Source organism: Chiloscyllium plagiosum, unplaced genomic scaffold (genome assembly GCF_037043375.1).
Source record: "Chiloscyllium plagiosum isolate Xiang-an unplaced genomic scaffold, Cpla_swu_hap1 HiC_scaffold_17, whole genome shotgun sequence".
Lineage (NCBI taxonomy): Eukaryota > Metazoa > Chordata > Chondrichthyes > Orectolobiformes > Hemiscylliidae > Chiloscyllium > Chiloscyllium plagiosum.
Genome location: NW_028270155.1, coordinates 4,514,613 through 4,537,935, shown reverse-complemented (window position 1 = coordinate 4,537,935; position 23,323 = coordinate 4,514,613). Strand labels below are relative to the sequence as shown.

Below are 23,323 nucleotides of genomic sequence, written 5' to 3'. Positions count from 1 at the left end.
ACCCAGGCTGACATTCCATGCAGAGCACCAAATGAGTGCTACAATATCAGAGGACTTTCAGGCAAGACATTAATAGTGGATGCAAAAGATCCCAAAGGTATTATTTTGAAGCATACTACACTTTAGTTAAGCCACAGCTGCAGCACTACGTACAGTTCTGGTTACCGCACTACAGGAAGGATGTGATTGCACTGGAGGGGGTACAGAGGAGATCCACCAGGAAGTTGTATGGGATCAAACATTTCACCGATGGAGAAAGGTGGAATATGCTCAGGCTGTTTCCTTTGGAGCAAAAAAGGTTGCAGGGGGCATGATAGGTGTGTAAAAGATTATGAGGGGCATGGATAGGGTGGATAAAAAACAGCTGTTCCCTTAGCTGAAGGGGCAAGAACAAGGGGGCACACTTTTAAAGTGAAAGGCAGGAGGTTTAGAGGGAATGCGAAGACAGACATTTTCACCCAGAGTGTTGAGGGGGCTTGGAATGCACTGCCGAGGAGAGTATTTGAGCCACAAAACCTCAACTTTTAAAAGGAGAAAGTGAGGTCTGCAGATGCTGGAGATCAGAGATGGAAATGTGTTGCTGGAAAAGCGCAGCCTGTTTCCTAGATGCTGCCTGACCTGCTGCGCTTTTCCAGCAACACATTTCCATCTCAACTTTTAAAAGGCAATTGGGGAGATCCAAGATGGCGGTGACCCAGCAAGTCTGAGTCTACAGTGCTACTCCCAAGACTTGGGTAAAGTGGGTCACCCACCCCCACCACACTCACCTAATCATTTATAATAGTTGTTTAATTTAATTAGTTGTTTAATATTAAACTTAAACAATTGAATCTTTAATTAAGATGACTAAAGGGAAGGGAGCCCGCAGCTCTCAACAAGCAGGACCCCTCCCCCACCCTCTCCAGCTGCTGCAGAGGCGTCCACAGCCGCCCCGGGGGACTTACCTACGGTAACAAGCCTTGTGGAGATGATCCCCAAGCTGGACGCGAAGATCGACGATTTCATCGAAGAATCCCGAAATCGATGGGACTCACTCTCGGCCGCACTGCAGAAGCACGACCGAGACATCCAAGAAATTGAGCGCCGAGTCGGAGGGGCGGAGCTAAAGGCCGCGACCTCCGAAAGTACAGTGCAATCGGCCGTGGATCAGGTCCGGACTCTCGAACAGCGAGTCCGGACCTTAGAGAATTACATTGACGACCTCGATAATCGAGGTCGCCGAAAAAATATTCGTTTGCTGGGCCTTCCCGAACGGGAAGAGGAAGGCCAGCTTACAGCATTCCTGGAGCAGTGGCTGCCACAGATTTTAAATCTGGAAGCTGGATCAGGCCAGGTAAGGGTAGAATGGGCCTAACGGGTCGCAATACGCGGGCCCGGCTCGAACCAGCGCCCACGCCCGATCCTGTTCCGGCTGCAGAGCTATAGGGAGAGGCAGATACTCCTAGAAGCCTCTAGAAATCTCGGAAAAGACTCCCAAGCTATGATCTATGAAGGATCCAAGATCATGGTATTCCAGGACTTTTCCCCAGTTCTGGTCCGAAAGAGGAAGGCATTCGACGAGGCGAAGAAGTGTTTAAGGGACTTAAATATTCAGTACTCCTTACGCTACCCAGCGACGCTACGCTTTAACCATGAAGGATCCGTATATAACTTCGGATCACCAGAAAAGGCTAAGGAATTCTTGGACTCTCTTAGATAAACTGTAAGACATAATGGATATTGGTTTGCCTTTCCCCCCACTTTGGTTTATATCCCCCCTTTTTTTTTCTCCTACCTTACTGTTTAATATTATCATGGAGGGTGGGGAGAGGGATTTGATTTTCTCCCCCCCTTGGGGTTGTTTTCTTTTATTATTTATGTATATATGAGGGATGTATGTATATGTTGTGTGTATGTGTGTATATGTATGTATGTATAAGCTGGGGGGGTTTGGTTAATGTTGGTGGGGGGAGATGGTTACCTTATTCAATTTTACCTCTGTCTCTAGGAGCGGGGTTGTTCTCCCTTGTTATTTTGTATTATTATATTTAATTATTATTTGTTGAGGTGGTAATTTTATAGTTATATGTTTATATATGGTATTAACATTACCAAATATATCCAGGTGTTGGTATGGGTGGGGGTAGGGTGCTCACTGTTAACTCTAGCTTTGTATTATATTTGAATTCTCCTCATTTAATTGAGGAGTGCCTGGGTCAAGGGTGGGGCATTGGTTGGGAGAGGATATGATGGACTTTTGGAGAGGAAATGACACCCCCTGGGAACAAGGTGGAAAATCTACACTTAGACACATTTTATATTTTTTTTATTTAGAAATAGTTTTTTATTGTATTGTTGTTGGTGTATTAGAGAGACTTTATTTTTGTAAATTTTATATGCTGTACGCTCGGGATGTTCTGGATAGGGGCCCCCCTCCCAAGGGGTCTTGGATTGGCCCAGATGATTATGGTTGATCAGTCAGTTAAGTGGTGCACCTGGAATGTCAAGGGGAGTAATTCGCCAGTCAAAAGGAAGAAAATATTATCAAATCTTAAGAAGGAAAGAGTTGATATAGCTCTCCTACAGGAGACACACCTGTCGGATAAAGAACACTTGAAATTATGACAGGATGGATTTGATCAGGTCTTCTTTTCTTCTTTTAGCTCAAAAAGCAGGAGAGTTGTTATTCTTGTTCGAAAGAATTTCCCTTTCAAAATCCTAAAACAGATAAAAGATGAATCTGGACAATATATCTTGATTAAAGCCCTCATAAATGGAGAGGAATATGGGATTTTAAATTTGTACTGCCCCCCGGCACACCCCTTTAAATTTATAACGGAAGCCTTTTCAAAATTGATGGCTTTTGGTGCCCGTCATATAATTATACGGAGAGACTTTGATTGTATTATGGATCCGGAAATAGATAGGATTCCTAAGAGTACTGCAGGAGTATCTCCCAGATCTAGACAATTGATGGATCTGAACAAAGAATTAGGATTAGTAGATGTATGGAGATGTCTTCATCCACAGGGCAGAGATTTTTCTTTCTACTCTAATCCACATAAATGTCATACCAGAATTGATATGTTTTTTGCTCCCTCGATTTTTTAAAATTCCATATCATCCTGTAAAATAGGTAGTATAGCAATTTCCGACCACGCTGCTGTATATATGGAAACTAAGGCGAGGAACAATGGGACATCCCCTCGGCATTGGCGTATGGATACCTTCCTAATGAAAGATAGTAAATTTGTAAAGTACTTCTCTCAAGAATTTAAAACTTTTTTAGAAATTAATTCAGGTACAGCTAGCAACCCATCAATGATGTGGGAGACCATCAAAGCTTACACCCGAGGTTTGATCATCTCCTACTCAGCGACCCAGAAGAAATTGAAGGGAAAACAACAGCGTCTGCTTGAAGCTCGCTTAAAAGTAGCTGAAACAGCATACACTGATACACCTTCTATTATTAAATTGCAAAGGATTACGGCTCTTAGGACAGCTCTAAACACTACGCTTACTCAAAAGGCTAAGAGGGAAATATTATTTGCAAAACAAAGGTTATATGAATATGGCGACAAACCGGGTAGATACTTAGCATTTCTTGCAAAGAAACAAAAGGCCCCTCAGACTATTACATCTATCAAGGAAAGTACGGGTATTCTGACTCATGATCATAAAAAGATTAATGCGATCTTTAGAGAATTTTATTCTGAGTTATATAAATCGCAGGATTGTGAAGATAGGACGAGGAAGATGCAGTCATTTTTAAAAAATGTGACCTTTCCGGGCCTAACTCTGGAACAAGTATCGATCCTAAATGCTCCGCTTACACTCCAAGAAATACTTGATGCAATTAGGCAACTTCAGAGTGGTAAGGCACCGGGCCCAGATGGTTTTCAAGCTGAATTCTATAAAGAATTTACAGAAATATTGGCTGGTCCACTTATGGACATGTATAACTATGCATATAGTCAGGGCTGTCTCCCACCTTCGCTGAAAGAGGCAAATATCTCTCTTATCCTTAAAAAAGGAAAGGACCCAGAAGATTGTACGTCATACAGACCAATATCCTTGCTAAATGTAGATTTTAAAATCCTTTCTAAAACGTTAGCACTGAGACTAGAAAGGGTACTGCCACATATTATAAAGGAGGATCAGACGGGGTTTATTAAGGGCTGTAGATCATCCAATAATATTAGAAGGGTTTTGAATATGATTCAAGCCTGTCATCAGGGAAAGATACCAGGAGTAGTAGTTTCATTAGACGCGGAAAAGGCATTCGATAGGGTTGAATGGTCATATTTCTTTTACACATTGGAAAGGTTTGGCGTTGGACAGGTGTTTACCAAATGGGTCTCAACATTGTATAATGATCCCAAAGCAGTTGTGGTTACCAATGGATTAGGTTCGGATAGCTTCAGTGTGGGTACGGACTGCCGTCAGGGATGTCCCCTCTCGCCATTGTTATTTACGCTAATAATTGAACCACTAGCAGAAGCTATACGAGCTGATCCTAATATAACGGCCCCGAGGATTTGTACAGGTAAACATAAAATTACCCTTTATGCAGATGATGTTCTTCTATTCCTCAGTAATCCTTTGATGTCCGTACCTCGCCTAATCCAAGTTATTAATACATTTAGCACATTCTCAGGCTATAAAATTAATTTTTCAAAATCGGAGGCTATGCCAATGGGTTGCCTTGCTATGATACCCCACTTAGTGGACGGATCCCTTTTTCCCTTTCGTTGGTTCCTGGAGGGCTTCTTATATTTAGGCATTTTTATTACCCCAGTATTTGGTCAGTTGTATAAGGCTAATTTTGTGCGTTTACTGGAAAGGATAAGGCCGGACCTCCAGCAATGGGGAGACCTACCAATTTCCTGGTTGGGTAGAATAGCACTAATCAAAATGAATGCCCTGCCCCGTCTCCTATATCCTATGAGAATGCTTCCGGTGATGCTGCCGAGGACGGCTTTATGTAAACTAGATGGCTGGCTGGGTTCCTTTATCTGGAATCATAGGCGGCCCCTCATTAAGCTGAAGAAACTACAGCTTCCACAGACAAAGGGAAGATTGGACTTCCCAGACTTTAGGAAATATCAGTTAAGTTCCCTATTAAGTTACATAGCTGATTGGGTCTTGTCTGATCCACAATCAATCTGGTTGGACATCGAGGCCTCTCAAGTAAAATACCCACTTATTAACCTTTTATTTTCAGACAAGAGGAAAATCATTACAGATCACTGTAAAACCCTATAATACTAAACACAATTAAGGCTTGGAATATAATGCGGCAAAATGAGGGCAACTCACATAAAACATCCCCCTATGCGCCGATAGTGGGAGCATGGGGATTCCAACCGGGGTTTACAGATGCCACTTTTAAACTCTGGAGATCCAGGGGTATCTCATGTTTAGGGGACCTATTTAAGGATGGGGTCCTGATGTCTTTTGAACAGCTGCGTCAGAAATTCGGATTACCTAATGGAGACCTCTTTCGATACTTCCAAATTCGAGATTATATACAGAAGAAGACTACGTTATTAGATAGTCTTTATAAATCAGATGGAGAATGTAGTGTCCTACGACCAGTGGGGGTATCTTCCGTCAGTACTATTTATCATTTACTACATGATGAAGTATCGGGAGATATGGATAATCTGTTTAAAACATGGGATCAGGATTTGGGACTAGAAATCTCTATAGAAATGTGGAATGATATTTGGGAAAACGCTAGAAGAATTACTATCTGTAACAGAACCCAGGCTATCCAGCTGAAGATACTTCATAGGGCCCATATAGCACCGGATCGATTGGCAAAATTTAAGGCAGGAGCATCTCCAATGTGTCCCAAATGTAAAATAGAGGTGGGCACTCTTGTACATTGCCTATGGACCTGTCATAAGACCCGTAGATATTGGACTAAAATAGCAAGTACCCTGACAGAAATTTTAGGAACGGAAATTAAAGTGGACCCTGTATCTCTCCTTTTGGGCTTTTCGAACTTTCTCTCCCTGGACACGTATGGGAAGAGACTATTTTCTATTCTTCCTTTCTGTGCAAGGAAAAATATTTTGGTGAACTGGGTGGCTGAGGGCCCCCCTGGACTTTCAAATTGGCACAGATTAATTATGGAATGTATTCCCCTTGACTTCCTCACAAATATGGTGCACCGAAAGACCGAATTATTTTATAAAATATGGCAGCCCTTCTTGAATTACATAAATACAGATATTTCGGCTATCCTAACAAGGGCTTTTATTTAATTGAGATTACAAACCTGGCTGGTCCGGGACCCCTCGGGGAAGGAATCCCGCACGAATACGGGTTTTAATACATCTGATGTTAACACATTCCGAGCATGTAAGAGACTTAAATATACACTCTGGTTAGTTGTAGGTTAGATTAGTAGATAGTTGAGTTTTGTTTTTTTTTTCTTCTTTTTCGGTTTTTTTTTAATCTTTTGTTAAATTTTGGCTATTGTATATTTGAGTTAATTGTATATCAATGTTTATATCTGAGAGTTTTGTTTATTTTTGTAAACTTGTAAAAATGTTAAATTTCTAATAAAAATATCTATATAAACAAAAATAAAAGGCAATTGGATGAGCACCTGAAATGTCGTAACATTGAAGGCTGTGGGCCTAGTGTGGGGAAGTGGGATTGGTGTAGGTATTGGTATATTTTTGGCAGTACAGACTCGATGGGCGAAAGGGCCTCTTCTGTACTGTACAATTCTCTGAGAGCACTGATGTACTCCCAAGTGTTTTGCCTCAGAGGTAAGACAGCAACACACTGAGCTTATCAGTCAGGTGGATGACAAATGTGGGAAAGGATCTGAACATTGGAAATGTCATCACCTCGGAGCCACGAGACCTGGGTTCAAGTCCTACCTACTCCCGAGGAGTATCATAACATCTCTGAACAGATTTAGATTAGAAATGCAAAAAAGAAATAAACAAAACTGCTCTCTACCTTCGGTTTCTCCTTCCTCAGAGGAGATGAGGATTGTTCCTTTGCCATCTTCTATTTGCACATCCGGAGCTACCATCCCAAATTTATCCTTCAAAATCTGCAGAGAGAGAAGACAGTGCAGGACCCTCAGTGCAGGAATTATTCCAGCGCAACATCTAATAACTCAACTTCACTGCAGTTGAGTGAAATGAACTGACATTGAACTGAAGATCACTGAATGCACAACTTAAATCCCAAGAGGCTTATTTAAAGTGTCTTATTTAAAGTGACAATAACTCTAAAGCTTCCTCTAACAATAAAATAATTCATAATGGCTCAGGGACCTTACCTCCAAGGTGCCTGAAGGAGGAGACCAGGAGGCTTTTCAGCCCCTTAAGCTAATGCTGTCATTCAGTTAAATCATGGCTGATCTTTACCTTAACTCAATCCAACCACTTTTATTTTACAAATTAAAGTTACTTTATGACCAAAAAAAAAGATTATTAATGGAACCAGCATCCACAGAGAAGAGGAGGAAAGGTGAATGAGTAAGAATGGGGCAAAGGTGAACAATAGAGAGAGTGGGAAAAAGGAGAGAGACACAGGGTGGGGAGGGTGGGAAGTAGAGCTGGGAGAAAAAGGAGAGGGAGATAAGAGAGGAAAGGAGAAAGAAAAAGGAGGAAATGTCACAATACTGTGTCTGCAAGCTGAGAGGTTGACATATTTGGAGATTGTGAGGCCTGTTGGAAAGTCAGAATCAATAAAGTGTGGCACTGGAAGACGACACAGGTCAGGCAGCATCCAACAAGCAGGCAAGTCAACATTTCGGTCAACATCAAGAATGTGGGGGGGAGGGGGGCTGAGAGATAAAGAGGAGGAGGGAAGTGGAGCTGGGGGAAAGGTAGGTGGGATGGCGATAGGTAGATGCAGGTAGATAGTGATTGTGGTAGTTTGGCGGGGAAGGTGGAGCGGATAGGAAGATGGCCAGGCAGGACAGTGCTGAGCCAGAAAGTTGGACCTGGGATGGGGTAGGGGCTTGGGAGTTGGAAGATTTGGAAACTGGTGAATTTAATGTTGAAGTTGTGTGGTTGCAGGCTCCTGAGGCAGACGATGAGGTGTTCTTCCTTCAGTTTGTGGGTGGCCTTGATAAGCTGATGGAGGATTCCATTCCAGGACATCCCAGATGGCCTCCTCCCTCATGGACCGTGATTTCCCCTCCTCCATGATTGACAATTACTTCAATCACATCTTCTCCATTTCCCACACCTCTGCCCTCTAACCCAACCCAACCCCCGCAACCGCAAGGATAGAATCCCCTGGCCCTTGCATTCCACCCCACTAATCTCCAAATCCAGCACATCATCCTCTGCCATTTTCACCACCTACAATCAGACCCCATCACCAAACATATATTTCCCTAACCACCTCTATCATTGTTCAGTCGGGATCATTCCCAATGCAACTCTCTCACCAGGTCTGCACTCCCCACTAAAACCCCCTCCACACCTGGCACCTTCCCCTGCTGCTGCTGCAAGAGGTGCAAAGCTTGCGCCTACATCTCCCCCCTCACCTCCATCTAAGGCCCAAAGGATCATTCCAAATCCAGCCAAGGTTGACATATTTACCAGGTACCCTTTCAACTAACAACAAATTCAAGGCTCACCCGGTCCTGCAACACTTGGATGGAGATTTTCTGAGTGTTGAGTTTGATTGTGACTTCAGGCTTGATGGAACATACATAGCAGCTGGGGTTTGGAGGGTCCAAGGTACACGGAACCAGCAACTTTTTCCGAGGATTGGGTTGCTTATTCAAAAAGATCTAAACATAAGAGGTCAATGTTAAAATGTGCTTGTATGAAACACGCCTTCTTTTCATGTTAAACTAGATAGACATGTCGCCAGGCTGCACCAGATACATCTAAGGTTACTACAGGAAGTGAGGAATTAGATTTCTGTGCATCTGGTGATGATATTTCCATCCACACTCTCCATGGCAGTAATGCTGGATTGGAAGGAGGCAAATGTTGTTTGTCTATTCAAGAAAGGGAGTAGGGAAATCTCTGGGAATTACAGACCAGCCAGTCTTACATATGTAGTAAGCAAGGTACTGGAAAGGATTCTGAGATAGGATTTATGACTAATTGGAAAACATAGTTTGATTAAAGATAGTCAGCATGGCTTTGAGAGGGGCAGGTCATGCCTCATTGAGTCATGTCTTATTGAGTTCTTTGAGGATGAGACAAGGCAAGTTGATGAAGGTCGAGCAGTGGATGTGTTGTATGTGAATTTCAATAAGGCATTTGAAGTTCCCCACAGTAGACCCGTTCAGAAAGTTAGGAGGTAATTACACGGAAATCTTGCTATCTGGATACAGAATTGGCTAGCTGAAAGAAGACAGCGAGTGGTAGTGAATGGAAAGTATCCCACCTGGAGGTCAATGACCAGTGGTGTCCCACAGGGATCTGTACTTGGGCCTCTGCTCTTTGTAGTTTTATAAATGACTTGGATGAAGTAGTAGAAGGGTGGGTTAGTAAACTTGCCGATGACACAAAGGTTGGTGGTGTTATAGATAATGTCAAGGTCTGTTGCAGGCTACAACAAGACATTGACAGGATGCAGAGCTGGGCTGAGAAATGGCAGATGGAGTTCAACCTAGATAAATGCAAAGTGATTCATTTTGGAAGGTCAAATTTGAATGCAGAATACAGGGTTAATGACAGGATTCTTGGCAGTGTGGAGGAACAGCAGGAACTTAGGGTCCATGTACATAGATCCCTCAAAGTTGCCACCCAAGTTGACGGGGTTGTTAAGGTGGTGTATGGTGTTTTGGCTTTCATTAACAGGGGATTGAATTTAAGAGTCGTGAGGTTTTGCTGCAACTCTATAAAACCCTGGTTAGACCAAACGTAGAATAGTGTGTCCAGTTCTGGCTGCCTCATTATAGGAAGGATGTAGATGCCTTAGAGAGGGTGCTGAGGAGATTTACCAGGATGCTGTCTGGATTGGAGGACTTGCCTTATGAAGAGAGTTCGATTGAGCTAGGGCTTTTTACACTGGGGTGGAGGAGGAAGAGAGGTGACTTGATCGAGGTGTACATGGTAATGAGACGCAAAGATAGAGTAGATGGCCAGAGACTTTTCCCCCAGGGCAGAAATAGCTGTCATGAGGGGTCATAATTTGAAGGTAACTGGAGGAAGATATAGGGAATATCAGAGGTAGGTTCTTTATGCTGAGAGTGATGAGTGAATCAAACGCACTGCCAGTGGTGGTAATAGTCAGGGATATTAGGGACATTTAAGCGATTGCTGGACAAGCACATCGACGGCAGTAAATTGAAGGGAGTGTGAGGTTAGGTTGATCTTAGATTAAGATAAATGCTCGGCACAACATCATGGGCCAAAGGGCTGCATTGTTCTATGTTCAATTGGCAAATGGGACTAGATTAAGTTGGGACGTCTGGTCGGCATGGACAAGTTGTACTGAAGGGTCTGTTTCTGTGCTGCACATCTCTATTACTCTAAACTAGAAATTCAGAAGCCATCCTCCTGAGACTCAAAATGAATTTCTAGCCATGAATACTTATTCGCTTGCTCAAGGATATGAGACAGAACCCCCATTCGACCAAAGACATTTGGACAACTCCATGATAAAATATTTATAGCACAGAAACAGCCTTTTGGATCAACAAGATCAGGTCAGTGCTTAAATTTCCACGAAAGCTTCTTCCGATCATGGCCCTCCCAGTTTCCCACTCTTTTGTTTATCCAGCTTTCACATAAATAGATCTTCACTACTCATCTGTCATAGCAACATTCTGTGCACTCTGGTTAAAGAATATTTTATTAGATTTTTTAAATGACTCTCTGATAATTAAGGTCCCTATTTTGCTTCCTAATACTTATTCCAGACATTACTGTAAAAAGCCATGCTTCGTTGACTATGTAGTAACATCCGCCTCTCTTACAGGTGACTATGTAGTAACATCCGCCTCTCTTACAGGTCATTTGTAATGGGAAACGGGGGGGGGGGGACCGCACTGCAATGGGAAACGGGGGGGGGGGGGGGGGAACCGCACTGCAATGGGAAACGGGGGGAGGGGCCGCACTGCAATGGGAAACGGGGGGAGGGGCCGCACTGCAATGGGAAACGGGGGGAGGGGCCGCACTGCAATGGGAAACGGGGGGAGGGGCCGCACTGCAATGGGAAACGGGGGGAGGGGCCGCACTGCAATGGGAAACGGGGGAGGGGCCGCACTGCAATGGGAAACGGGGGGAGGGGCCGCACTGCAATGGGAAACGGGGGGAGGGGCCGCACTGCAATGGGAAACGGGGGGAGGGGCCGCACTGCAATGGGAAACGGGGGGAGGGGCCGCACTGCAATGGGAAACGGAGGGGGGAGACCGCACTGCAATCGGAAACGGGGGTGTGGGGGGGCCGCACTGCAATGGGAAACGGGGGGTCCACACTGCAATGGGAAACGGGGGTGACTACACTGTAATGGGAAACGGTGGGCAGGAGAGACTGCATTGTAATGAGCAAAAAGGTCACCACACCATCCAAGTGTCACCATCCAAGGGATGCTCACATTCAGGCTTGGGCCCTGGCCAACCTGAGCTGTTGACGTCCTCCCCTCCATTTTGCTGCTCTATGAATTGCTCCAAAGACTTACTGTCCTGCACTGTTTCAGATTCCCAGAGAGAATCTTCAGTCCTTCCAACACGATCAAGCCGGCAATCACTGCGTTTGTGGTGGCTATCGCTGGGATGATGTTACCTGCCATGGCTGTGGACAAGACACACAATTAAAGGAAACACTGACTCAAAGATTGGCGCACCTTTCAAATGCTCTTGAACGCTGGTCAATGCAACAATGTAACACACACTGGATTGTAGTTTAACGCTAAGTGTTCCACTTCTTAACCCTGGCCATGGCTATTTCTCCTCTGAAGCAGACATCTCTGCTGGGTTTCAGCTGGTGAGCACAAGTCCTCCAATACCCTTAAACGTGACTCCTCTTAACAGGCATTGAGCATGAGCAACTCAGCCAAATGTGTCCCAACAGAACCTGGTCCCCATCCTCTCACCACCTACTGGGAATTGGAATTCAGCTCAATTTGTCCACACTCTAATTGCAATAACCAAAGCCAACTGCAACACCCAGACCTGCCTGCTATCAATGGTTGCAATGGGAACCACAGCAGCTAGTGAGTTGATCAAACATTACAAAGCCTACCACGATAAAGACAACATTTTCAGTGTTTCTACATAGCCACAGCCTAGTTAGCATTTCAACACAAAGAGATCTGATTAACATGACTGAAAACAACAAATGCTGGAGATCACAGATGACTCTTCATCCGCTCAAAACGTTAGCTTGCTCTCTCTCCATGGATGCTGACTAGCTGTGATCGCCAGCATTTACTGTTTTCAATACAGATCCCAGTATCTGTTGTTTTCAGTAGATTCCAGCATCTGCAGTAATTTGCAATCTGCTTAACATGTGCAACACTGCCACCTGCTGATGACCTCTGATTTTTTTTTTAGGTTATTTGTTCTTTTTTCACTTTGTCCCAAGGTACTAACAACCAACCTTTGCAACCAGGAAAAAGCAATCCAAGAAGTCATTTTACTTGGGTGAATGCAAGTCAACAAATTTCTTTTCCATAGCAACTTACATGCCCAACAGGAGATCCCAAAATAGTTTAAATTAGTGAAATTTATTTAAGAAATGTGGTAAGGAAAAGACCAGTGAGTCCAACACCAGGAAGTTGTTGGAGGGGATTCTGAGGGACAAGATTGACACATGTACTTGGAAAGGCAAGGACTAATTACGGATAAATCAACATGGCTTTCTGTGTGGGAAATTGTGTCTGACTGAGTTTTGTGAAGTGACAAAAAAGACTGAAGACAGAGCAGTAGGCATTGCTTATCTGGACTTTAGTGAGACATTCAGTAAGATTCTGCCTGGTAGATTGGTTACCAAGCTTAGATCATATGGAATCCAGAGGTAGCTAGCCAAATGAATACAAAGGTATGACACCAATAGTGTTGTTTTTCAGACTGGAGGCCTGTGATCAGTGATGTGCCACAAGGACTGGTTCTGGGTCCACTGCTTTTTGTCATTTGTATAAATTATTGCGAATACAGGAGGTATGGTTAGTAAATTTACAGATGACACCAAAATTGGTGGTATAATGGACAGTGAAAGTGGTTATCTCAAAGTAAACAGGACCTTGATCAGATGAATCAGTGGGCAGTGGAGTAGTTGATAGAGTTTAATTTTGATAAATGTGAGGGGTTGCATTTTGGTAAGGCAAACCAGGGCAGGATTAATACAGTTAATGATAGGGTCCTGGGAAGTGTTGCTGAACAAAGAGACTTTGGGGTGCAGGTTCACAGTTCCTTGAAAGTGAAATTGCAGGTAGACAGGGGGATGAAGGCGGTGTTTGGCACGCTTGCCTTCATTGATCAATGCATTGACCAAGAATTGAGATGTCATGTTGGGGCTATACAGGTCATTAAAGCCACTTTTAGAATACTGTGCTCCATTCCAGCCTCCGTGCTATAGGACGATGTTGTTACACTTGAAAGGTTCAGAAAAGATTTACAAGGATGTTGCCAGAGTTGGAGGGTTTGAGCTATAGGGAGAGGCTGAATAGGCTGGCGTTATTTTCCCTGAACTGTCAGAGGCTGAGGGGGTGACCTTATAGAGGTTTATAAAATCATGAGGGGCATGGATAGGGTTAACAGATAAGGTCTTTTCCCAGGGTAGGGAGTTCAAAACTAGTGGACGTAGGTTTAAGATGAGGGGGGAAAGATTTAAAAAGGGACCACGTTTTCAAACAGAGGGTGGTACTTGTATGAAACGAGCTGCTGGAGGAAGTGGAGATTGGTACAATTAAAACATTTAATAGGCAGCTGGATGGGTACATGAAAAGGAAGGGTTTACAGGGAAATGGGCCAAATGCTGGAAAATGGGATGAGATCAGTTTAGGATATCTGATTCGCATGGACAAGTTGGACCGAAGAGTCTGTTTCTGTGCTGTATAATTCTGACACTATGACTTGAAGTAATTTGGAAGCTATGTTCTGTTGTAGAGTAACTGGACCCAGAATGAACAATGGGATAATGACCCGATATACTCTAACTTTGCTGAAACACCGCAATGGGATAATGTACATCAACCTAAGTGGATATAGTACAAGCCCAATAGGACTCTTCCTCAGATCTCTGAGGTTCTCCAGCATTCAGATTTCCAGCATCCTCAGTATTTGGTCTTTATTTGAAGGTTTCCAGCATGACTGGATCCAAACCTGTCTTCACCCAAAGCCCATGAATGACAATGTAGGCAGGGTAACCACACACAGAAAAGGGAACCACGGACTACACTTCTACCAATCCAGGGCCATGAAAGACACATTCAATTGGGGACTATTTGGATCACCTGACCAAAGAGTCAGCACATACACAATATTTGATCCAATGCCTCCCACTGCCAAGCCAGTTTAGTACCAACTAATTTAACTTACCTTTCAACTAACATACCACCCATAACGATGATTTCTCATGATTAAAAATGATCCATTATGTTTGCTTATAAACTAACGTGATTACAACAGTAATCTATTGAGGTGAGCTGGCAAGATGGATACAGAACTGATTTGTTATAGGAGACAGAGGGGAGCGGTGGATGAATACTTTTCAGAATGGAGGGTTGTGACTAGCGGTGTTCCACAGGGATCAGTGCAGGGACCTCTGCTGTTCGTGGTGTATACAAATAATTTGGAGGAAAGTATAGCCGGTCTAATTCGTAAGTCTGCAGACAATACAAAGATTGGTGGAGTTGTGGACAGTAGGATATAGATCAGTTGGAAGCATGGGCAGAAAAATGGCAAATGAGGAGTTTAATCCAGACAAATTTGAGGTGAAGAATTTTGGAAGGTCAAATACAGGTGGAAATTATACAGTGAATGGCAGAACCTTGAGGGGTATTGATCTGCAGAGGGGTCTGGGTATGCAGGTCCACAGATCACTGAAGTTGGCAGTGCAGGTAAATAAGGTAGTAAAAAGCTTATGGCAAGCTTGCCTTCATTGGAAGGGGCATTAGTATAAGGATGGACAAGTTATGTTGCAGCATCATTGAACTTTAATTAGGCCACACTTGGAGAATTGCGTACAGTTCTGGTCACCACACTACTAGAACGATGTGGATGCTTTGGAGAGAGTACAGAAAAGGTTTGAGGAGAAAGTGAGGTCTGCAGATGCTGGAGATCAGAGCTGAAAATGTGTTGCTGGAAAAGCGCAGCAGGTCAGGCAGCATCCAGGGAACAGGAGAATCGACGTTTCGGGCATAAGCCCTTCTTCAGGAAAGGTTTACCAGGATGTTGCCTGGTATGGGGGATTTTAGCTCTGAAGAAAGGTAAGATAGACTGGGTTGGTTTTCACTGGAACGCAGGAGAGGCAACCTGATAGAAGTTTATAAGATTTGGAATGGCACGGATAGAGTGGAAAGTAGGAGGTTTTTTCCCCAGGGTGGAGGGGTAAATTACTAGCAGACACAGATTCAAGGTAGGGGTAGGTGTGCGTGTGCGTGTGCGCGCGCGCGCGCGTGGCCTGGGGGGGGGGGGGGGAAGGGGGAATTAAAAGAGATTTCCACACAAAAGGTGGTGACTGTCTGGATGCGCTGCCAGAGATGGTGCTGGAAGCAGACATAAAAGCAGACTCAAAAAGCACCTGCATGAGTACATCAATAGGAAGGAAATACAGGAAAATGGATCCTGTAAGCGAAGACAGTTTTGGTATGGAAGGGTAATGTGTGTTTGGAGAGGAATAAGACGATGTTATTTTCCGGGTCTGTAGATTGTGAAGGAGCAAAAATGGCCTTTAATAGAGTGAGATGTACTTCTTGTCAGATGTGGGAGTTAGTTTAAAGGTTACTGCGGATTATATCTGCCATAAATGCTGTTGGCTGCGAATCTTATCAGATCAAATGAATCGGTTGGAGAGACAGTTAGAAGCAATGAGGAATTTGCAACAGCACATGATGGATGGCAGTTATAGGAGGGGGGGGGGGGGTCTCCGATAGATAAGATTAACTCCAAGAAAGGTAAGAGAAGTAGGCAGCTAGTGCAGGAGTCTTTTGTAGCTATACCCATTTCAAACAAGTATGCTGTTTTGGAAAATGTAGGGGGTGATGGATTCTCAGGGGAACATAGCACGAACAGCTAAGTTTCTGGTATTGAAACTGGCTCGAATGCAATGAGGGATACGTCGGGTTCCACAAGATCAATTGCATTAGGGGATTTTCTAGTCCAAGGTACAGACAGATGTTTCTGCGGCCAACAGCAAAAAGTAGAAAGGTGTGTTGCTTCTCTGGTGCCAGGATCAAGGATGTCTCAGAGAGGGTGCAGAATGTTCTCACGGGGGAGAGGGGCCAGCGAGAAGTCATCGTCCACATTGGAACCAATGACATAGGAAGGGAAAAGGTTGAGATTCTGAAGGGAGATTACAGAGAGTTAGGCAAGAATTTAAAAAGGAGGACTTCAAGAGTAGTAATATCTTCAAAGTTTGTGAGAAGATTTGTAGCTCGGGTGCTCGTTGTTGTGGTTCTGATCACCGAGCTGGGAATTTGTGTTGCAGACGTTTCGTCCCCTGTCTAGGTGACATCTTCAGTGCTTGGGAGCCTCCTGTGAAGCGCTTCTGTGATTTTTCCTCCGGCATTTGAAGCGCTTCACAGGAGGTGCCCAAGCACTGAGGATGTCACCTAGGCAGGGGACGAAACGTCTGCAACACAAATTCCCAGCTTGGCGAACAGAACCACAACAGTAGTAATATCTGGATTACTCCCGGTGCTACAAGCTAGTGAGGGCAGGAATAGGAGGATAGAGCAGATGAATGCATGGCTGAGGAGCTGGTGTATGGGAGGAGGATTCACATTTTTGGATCACTGGAATCTCTTTTGGGGCAGAAGTGAACTGTACAAGAAGAACGGTTTGCACTTAAATTGGAAGGGGACTAATATACTGGCAGGGAGATTTGCTAGAGCTGCTCGGGAAGATTTAAACTACTAAGGTGGGGGGGTGGGACCCAGGGAGATAGTGAGGAAAGAGATCAATCTGAGACGGGTACAGCTGAGAACAGAAGCAAGTCAAACAGACAGGGCAGGCAGGGACAAAGTAGGACTAATAAATTAAACTGCTTTTATTTCAATGCAAGGGGCCTACTCAGGGCATGGTTAGAAACATGGGACTGGGATATCATAGCAATTACAGAAACATGGCTCAGGGATGGGCAGGACTGGAGGCTTAATGTTCCAGGATACAAATGCTACAGGAAGGATAGAAAGGGAGACAAGAGAGGAGGGGGAGTGGCATTTTTGATAAGAGATAGCATTACAGCTGTGCTAAGGGAGGATATTCCCGGAAATACATCCAGGGAAGTTATTTGGGTGGAACTGAGAAATAAGAAAGGGATGATCACCTTATTGGGATTGTATTATAGACCCCCTAACAATTGAGGGCAATTGAGAAACAATATTGAAAGGAGATCTCAACTATCTGTAAGAATAATAGGGTGGTTATGGTAGGGGATTTTAACTTTCCGAACGTAGACTGGGACTGCCATAGCGTTAAGGGTTTAGACGAAGAGGAATTTGTTAAGTGTGTACAAGAAAACTTTGTGATTCAGTATGTGGACGTACCTACTAGAGAAGGTGCAAAACTTGACCTACTCTTGGGAATTAAGGCAGGGCAGGTGACTGAGGTGTCAGTGAGGGAGCACTTTGGGGCCAGCGACCATAATTCTATTCGTTTTAAAATAGTGATGGAAAAGGATAGACGAGATCTAAAAGTTGAAGTTCTGAATTGGAGAAAGGCCAATTTTGATGGTATTAGGCCAGAACTTGCGAAAGCCGATTGGAGGCAGATGTTCGCAGGTAAAGGGACGGCTGGAAAATGGGAAGCCTTCAGAAATGAGATAACAAGAATCCAGAGAAAGTATATTCCTGTCAGGGCGAAAGGAAAGGCTGGTAGGTACAGGGAATGCTGGATGACTAAAGAAATTGAGGGTTTGGTTAAGAAAAAGAAGGAAGCATATGTCAGGTATAGACAGGATAGATCGAGTTAATCCTTAGAAGAGTATACTTAAGAGGGAAATCAGGAGGGCAAAAAGGGGACATGAGATAGCTTTGGCAAATAGGAGAATCCAGAGCTTTTACAAATACATTAAGGACAGAAGGGTAACTAGGGAGAGAATAGGGCCCCTCAAAGATCAGCAAGGTGGCCTTTGTGTGGAGCCGCTGAAAATGGGGGAGATACTAAATGAGTATTTTGCATCAGTATTTACTGTGGAAAAGGATATGGAAGATATAGACTGTAGGGAAATAGATGGTGACATCTTTCAAAATGTCCATATTACAGAGGAGGAAGTGTTGAAGTCTTGAAACAGGTAAAGATGGATAAATCCACAGGACCTGATCAAGTGTACCCTCGAACTCTGTGGGAAGCTAGGGAAGTATTTGCTGGGCCTCTTGCTGAGATATTTGTATCATCGATAGTCACAGGTGAGGTGCCGGAAGACTGGAGGTTGGCTAACGTGGTGCCACTGTTTAAGAACGGTGGTAAGGACAAACCAGGGAACTATAGACCAGTGAGCCTGACGTCGGTGGTGGGCAGGTTGTTGGAAGGAATTCTGACGGACAGGATGTACATGTATTTGGAAAGGCAAGGACTGATTAGGACTAGTCAACATGGCTTTGTGAGTGGGAAATCATGTCTCTCAAACTTGATTGAAATTTTTGAAGAAATAAAGAGGATTGATGAGGGCAGAGCGGTCGATGTGATCTTTATGGACTTGAGTAAGGTGTTCGACAAGGTTCCCCATGGGAGACAGATTAGCAAGGTTAGATTTCACGGAATACAGGGAGAGCTAGCCATTTGGATACACAACTGGCTCAAAAGGTTGAAGACAGAGGGTGGTGGAGGAGGGTTGTTTTTCAGATTGGAGGCCTGTGACCAGTGGAGTGCCACAAGGATCGGTGCTAGGTCCTCTACTTTTTGTCATTTACATAAATGATTTGGATGCGAACATAAGAGGTACAGTTAAGTAAGTTCGCAGATTTCACAAAATTGGAGGTGTAGTGAACAAGGAAGAGGGTTACCTCAGATTGCAACAGGATCTTGACCAGATGGGCCAATGGGCCGAAAAGTGGCAGTTGGAGTTTAATTCAGATAAATGCGAGGTGCTGCATTTTGGGAAAGCAAATCTTAGCAGGACTTATAACACTTAATGATAATGTCCTAGGGCATGTTGCTGAACAAAGAGACCTTGGAGTGCACATTCATAGCTCCTTGAAACTGGAGTCGCAGGTAGATAGGATATTGAAGGCGGCGTTTGGTATGTTTTCCTTTATTGGTCAGAGTATTGAGTACAGGAGTTGGGAGGTCATGTTGCGGCTGTACAGGAATTTGGTTAGGCCACTGTTTAAATATTGCGTGCAATTCTGATCTTTCTATCAGAAGGATGCTGTGAAGCTTGAAAGGGTTCAGAAAAGATTTACAAGGATGTTGCCAGTGTTGGAGGATTTGAGCTATAGGGTGAGGCTGAACAGGCTGGGGCTGTTTTCCCTGGAGTGTCGGAGGCGGAGGGGTGACGTTATAGAGGTTTAGAAAATTATGAAGGGCATGGATAAGATAAATAGACAAAGTCTTTTCCCTGGGGTCGGGGAGTCCAGAACTGGAGGGCATAGATTTAGTGTGAGAGGGGAAAGATATAACAGAGACCTACGGGGCAAATATTTCACACAGAGGGTGGTACGTGTGTGGAATGAGCTGCCAGAGGAAGTGGTGGAGGTGGTACAATTGCAACATATAAAAGGCATTTGGATGGGTATATGAATAGGAAGGGTTTGGAGGGATATGGGCCAGGTGCTGGCAAGTGGGACTAGTTTGGGTTGGGATATCTGGTCGGCATGGACGGGTTGGACTGAACGGTCTGTTTCCATGCTGTACATCTCTATGATTCTATGACTTCTGGAGGTTAAAAACATATTAGCAATACTGAGTATGACTGAATGGATCCTGCCTGCAACATCTCCAACAAAACAAAAATTCAAAACTTACATTTCACATCAAACTTGCTTTTCATATTCATGCTAAAGATGTGCATCCGCAGGTTGGCAGCTGCAGTCACAAAATTCATAGCAGGTGGGTCATCCTGTCAACATGATCAATGAGGGAAACAAGTGACATTGCACATGAAATATGCACGTTCCTTCAGAGTCACAAATATTCAAATAAAATATGTACAACAATTTTTCATCCATGTCTTTTATTTAACCTGTACTTTATTTTTACCAATTTAAAAAGCAATCTTGTTTAAGGACTGAAGTTCGGCATCAGCCTGCCCTCCCAAGAAGAAATTAGATCTCCACTGAGTTGCACCTGCTAATTTACCTAATTGGGGAGTGCATCTCATTTAATAGGCTGCAGACAAGCAAGTGGGCAAGGGGCTTTCAAAAGCAAACACTGAAGTGGGGAGCAATCACAGAGCAAGTACAGACTAAACTCAAAGTACACAAGCCATAGGTCTCACGGGTATGTGGCAAGTTATGGGTTCATTACAGTTGATATGTATACTTCTAGAGCACTTCAAACACTGCTGCCTGATCTAAAACCATGGCATAGGTTAAAAATAAGGGGTCGCCTATTTGAAACAGAGGCAAGAAAACTTTTTTTTTCTCTCAGAAGACTTTGGAAATTTCCCTCCTCAAAAGGCATCAGATGCAGAATCTTCAAATATTTCTCAAATAGCAGTCAACAGATTCTTGAGTCCAGAGGGAAGAGACATTATTGGGAATATACAAGAATGTAGGAATTGAGATTAAATTCAGATCAGTCATGATCTTATAGAATGGGGGAGCAGGCTTGAACGGCCAAATGGCCTAGTCTTGAACATTGATGTATGTTCATAGCATGCTCAAGATCCACTGACTGGGCTGCATCACAAGCCATGCTGCTCCTTTCTGCTTGGCGTACAGACTCATGACTCTGGGCTAGTGATTCTGCTACACAGAGCCTCTTTAGGATATTCAGATGTCTCTGGATGCTTTCACTTAGTACCCTTAAACAGTCTGAGGTAGCTTGTACCCCACAAACCCAAGTTTTAGGCTAATAATCTCAGTCTGTTAGAAGGAATGCTGTACTAGTGAAGGCGCTGCCTTTCAGTTGATATGTTGAACCCAAGGCCCCACGTCATCTCTGGTGGCGGAAGGAGTTCCTGTCAGACCTTTGTAGAAACCTATAGCTCTCCCTGGTGTCCTGGCATATATTTATTAGTTTAAAAATATCACCAAACAAATATTCAATTATCACTGCACTACTTGTGGTAGGTTGCTGTATACAAATTAGCTTCCTATATGACAACAATGACAATATTGCAAATTTCTTTACTCTATAAAGTACTTTGTGATGTTCTCAGGTTAAGAAATGGGCTATACATACATAAGTCTTATTTTGGACTGAATTTTAACTCAAGCCCTAATGATTCAACATTCCTTTTAATTAATGTTAATTCCAAAATAATGAAAATAATAACATGCTCAGCCTAACCTTGTCCCAGATGAGCTCCCCTCCATCTCCCTTCTCAGCCAGACGGGCTTTGAGGTGATCAACACTCCGTGCAAACAGGTAAGCGTAGCTCTTCACATCCAGGACCTGCTGGTCCTTCAGGCCAACCTGTGAGGCCCCTGCATGCTGCAGCGATGTACTGGTCTCTAAACAAAAACCACAGTAAAAGGATGGCTTATTTAGTCTTCAGCTTAAATATCACTTCACAAAGCAGGCCAGTGGGTAAAATCATAGAGAAGTCACTTAATAAAAATGAAGCCAGTATCAATGTATTAAGCAAATGTATTTAGAACAATTGAGGATAATGTATGGCTTATTAAGCTTCAGTGAGGAAATATTCAGTAAGCAGGTTTTGAGCTGACATGGTTTAAATACACCACAGGGTTTTGTACAAGGACTGCACAAAACACTACACAGGACAAACAGGAAGACAGCTAACGATCCGCATCCATGAACATCAACTAGCCACGAAACGCCACGACCAGCTATCCTTAGTAGCCACACACGCAGACGACAAGCAACATGAATTCGACTGGGACAACACCACCATTATAGGGCAAGCCAAACAAAGAACAGCCAGGGAATTCCTAGAAGCATGGCACTCATCCACAAACTCCATCAACAAACACATCGACCTGGACCCAATATTCCGGCCACTACAGCGGACAGCTGAAACTGACAACCGGAAGCGGCAGGGACAGGCCACTATAAATGCCGGAGGAAACACCACAGAAGCGCTTCACACGAGGCTCCCAAGCACTGAGGATGTCACCTAGACAGGGGACAAAACATTTGCAACAAAAATTTCCAGCTCGGCGAACAGAACCACAACAACGAGCACCCGAGCTACAAATCTTCACCCAAACTTTGAATCTGTATAATTTGATTCATCATTCGGTCAATGGAACATATCCAACTACTTCTCAGACTCCTCTCCAGCATCCTGAGTATTTTGCTTTTAGTTAACTAGGGCATAGGGTTAAGATGAGAAGGGAAAGATTTCAAAGGGATCTAATGAGCAATGTTTTCAAGTAGAGGATGACGCACATGAAATGAGCTGCTGCCAGAGGAAGTGGTGCAGGCTGGTACAACTATAATGTTTAAAAGGCATCTGGAGGGGTATATGAATAGGAAGGGTTTAGAGGTATATGGGCCAAATGTTGGCAAATGGGACTAGTTTAATTTAGGATTGGGCTGCATGGTGGCTCATTGGTTAGCACTGCTACCTCACAGCGGCAGGGACCCAGGTTCGATTCCAGCCTCCGGCGACTGTCTGTGTGGAGTTTGCACATTCTCAGTGTCTGCGTGGTTTCCTCTGGGTACTCCAGTTTCCTCCCTCAATCAAAGATGTGCGGGTTAGGTGAATTGGCCATGCTGAATTGCCCATAGTGTTCAGGAATGTGTAGCTTAGGTGTATTATGTAAATATAGGGCAGGGGAATGGATCTGGGTCACTCTCCAGAGAGTCGGTGTGGACTTGTTGAGCCAAAGGACTTGTTTCCACACTGTAGGAAATGGAATTCTAAAAAGAAATCCAGTGGGCATGGTTGAGTTGGACTGAAGGGTCTGTTTCCATGCTGTACAGCTCTATGACTCTTTCAATAATTATATACTTTTTGACAGTGACTGAAACTTTCTAATGAATATATTACCCTGCCATGTATCTTTAATCAAGATGCTGAACAGCATTTATTTTTAAGACAGTCCCATGTCCCCAGTACTATCTGAAGAATACTGGATGCAGTGAAACATACTGAATATA

The 23,323-nt window shown here is 43.9% G+C and overlaps 1 protein-coding gene and 1 pseudogene across 2 annotated transcripts in view; one reads left to right on the top strand and one right to left on the bottom strand.

The window, feature by feature from the left end:
- uba2 (ubiquitin-like modifier activating enzyme 2) overlaps nucleotides 1-23,323 on the bottom strand; it is a 51,930-nt gene that overhangs the window by 6,569 nt on the left and 22,038 nt on the right. For both annotated transcript variants that reach the window (XR_006314067.2, XM_043706516.2), the window contains exons 10-14: nucleotides 21,545-21,708; nucleotides 20,057-20,150; nucleotides 11,608-11,720; nucleotides 8,603-8,758; nucleotides 6,961-7,057 (exon numbers count right to left, since the gene is read on the bottom strand). Coding sequence is in view for 1 of the 2 variants with exons in the window: in XM_043706516.2 (XP_043562451.1) it covers nucleotides 6,961-7,057; nucleotides 8,603-8,758; nucleotides 11,608-11,720; nucleotides 20,057-20,150; nucleotides 21,545-21,708 (624 nt within the window). In the remaining variant the exon portion in view is untranslated. The remainder of the gene's footprint in view (nucleotides 1-6,960; nucleotides 7,058-8,602; nucleotides 8,759-11,607; nucleotides 11,721-20,056; nucleotides 20,151-21,544; nucleotides 21,709-23,323) is intronic.
- LOC148147277 (uncharacterized) lies at nucleotides 843-6,768 on the top strand (annotated as a pseudogene).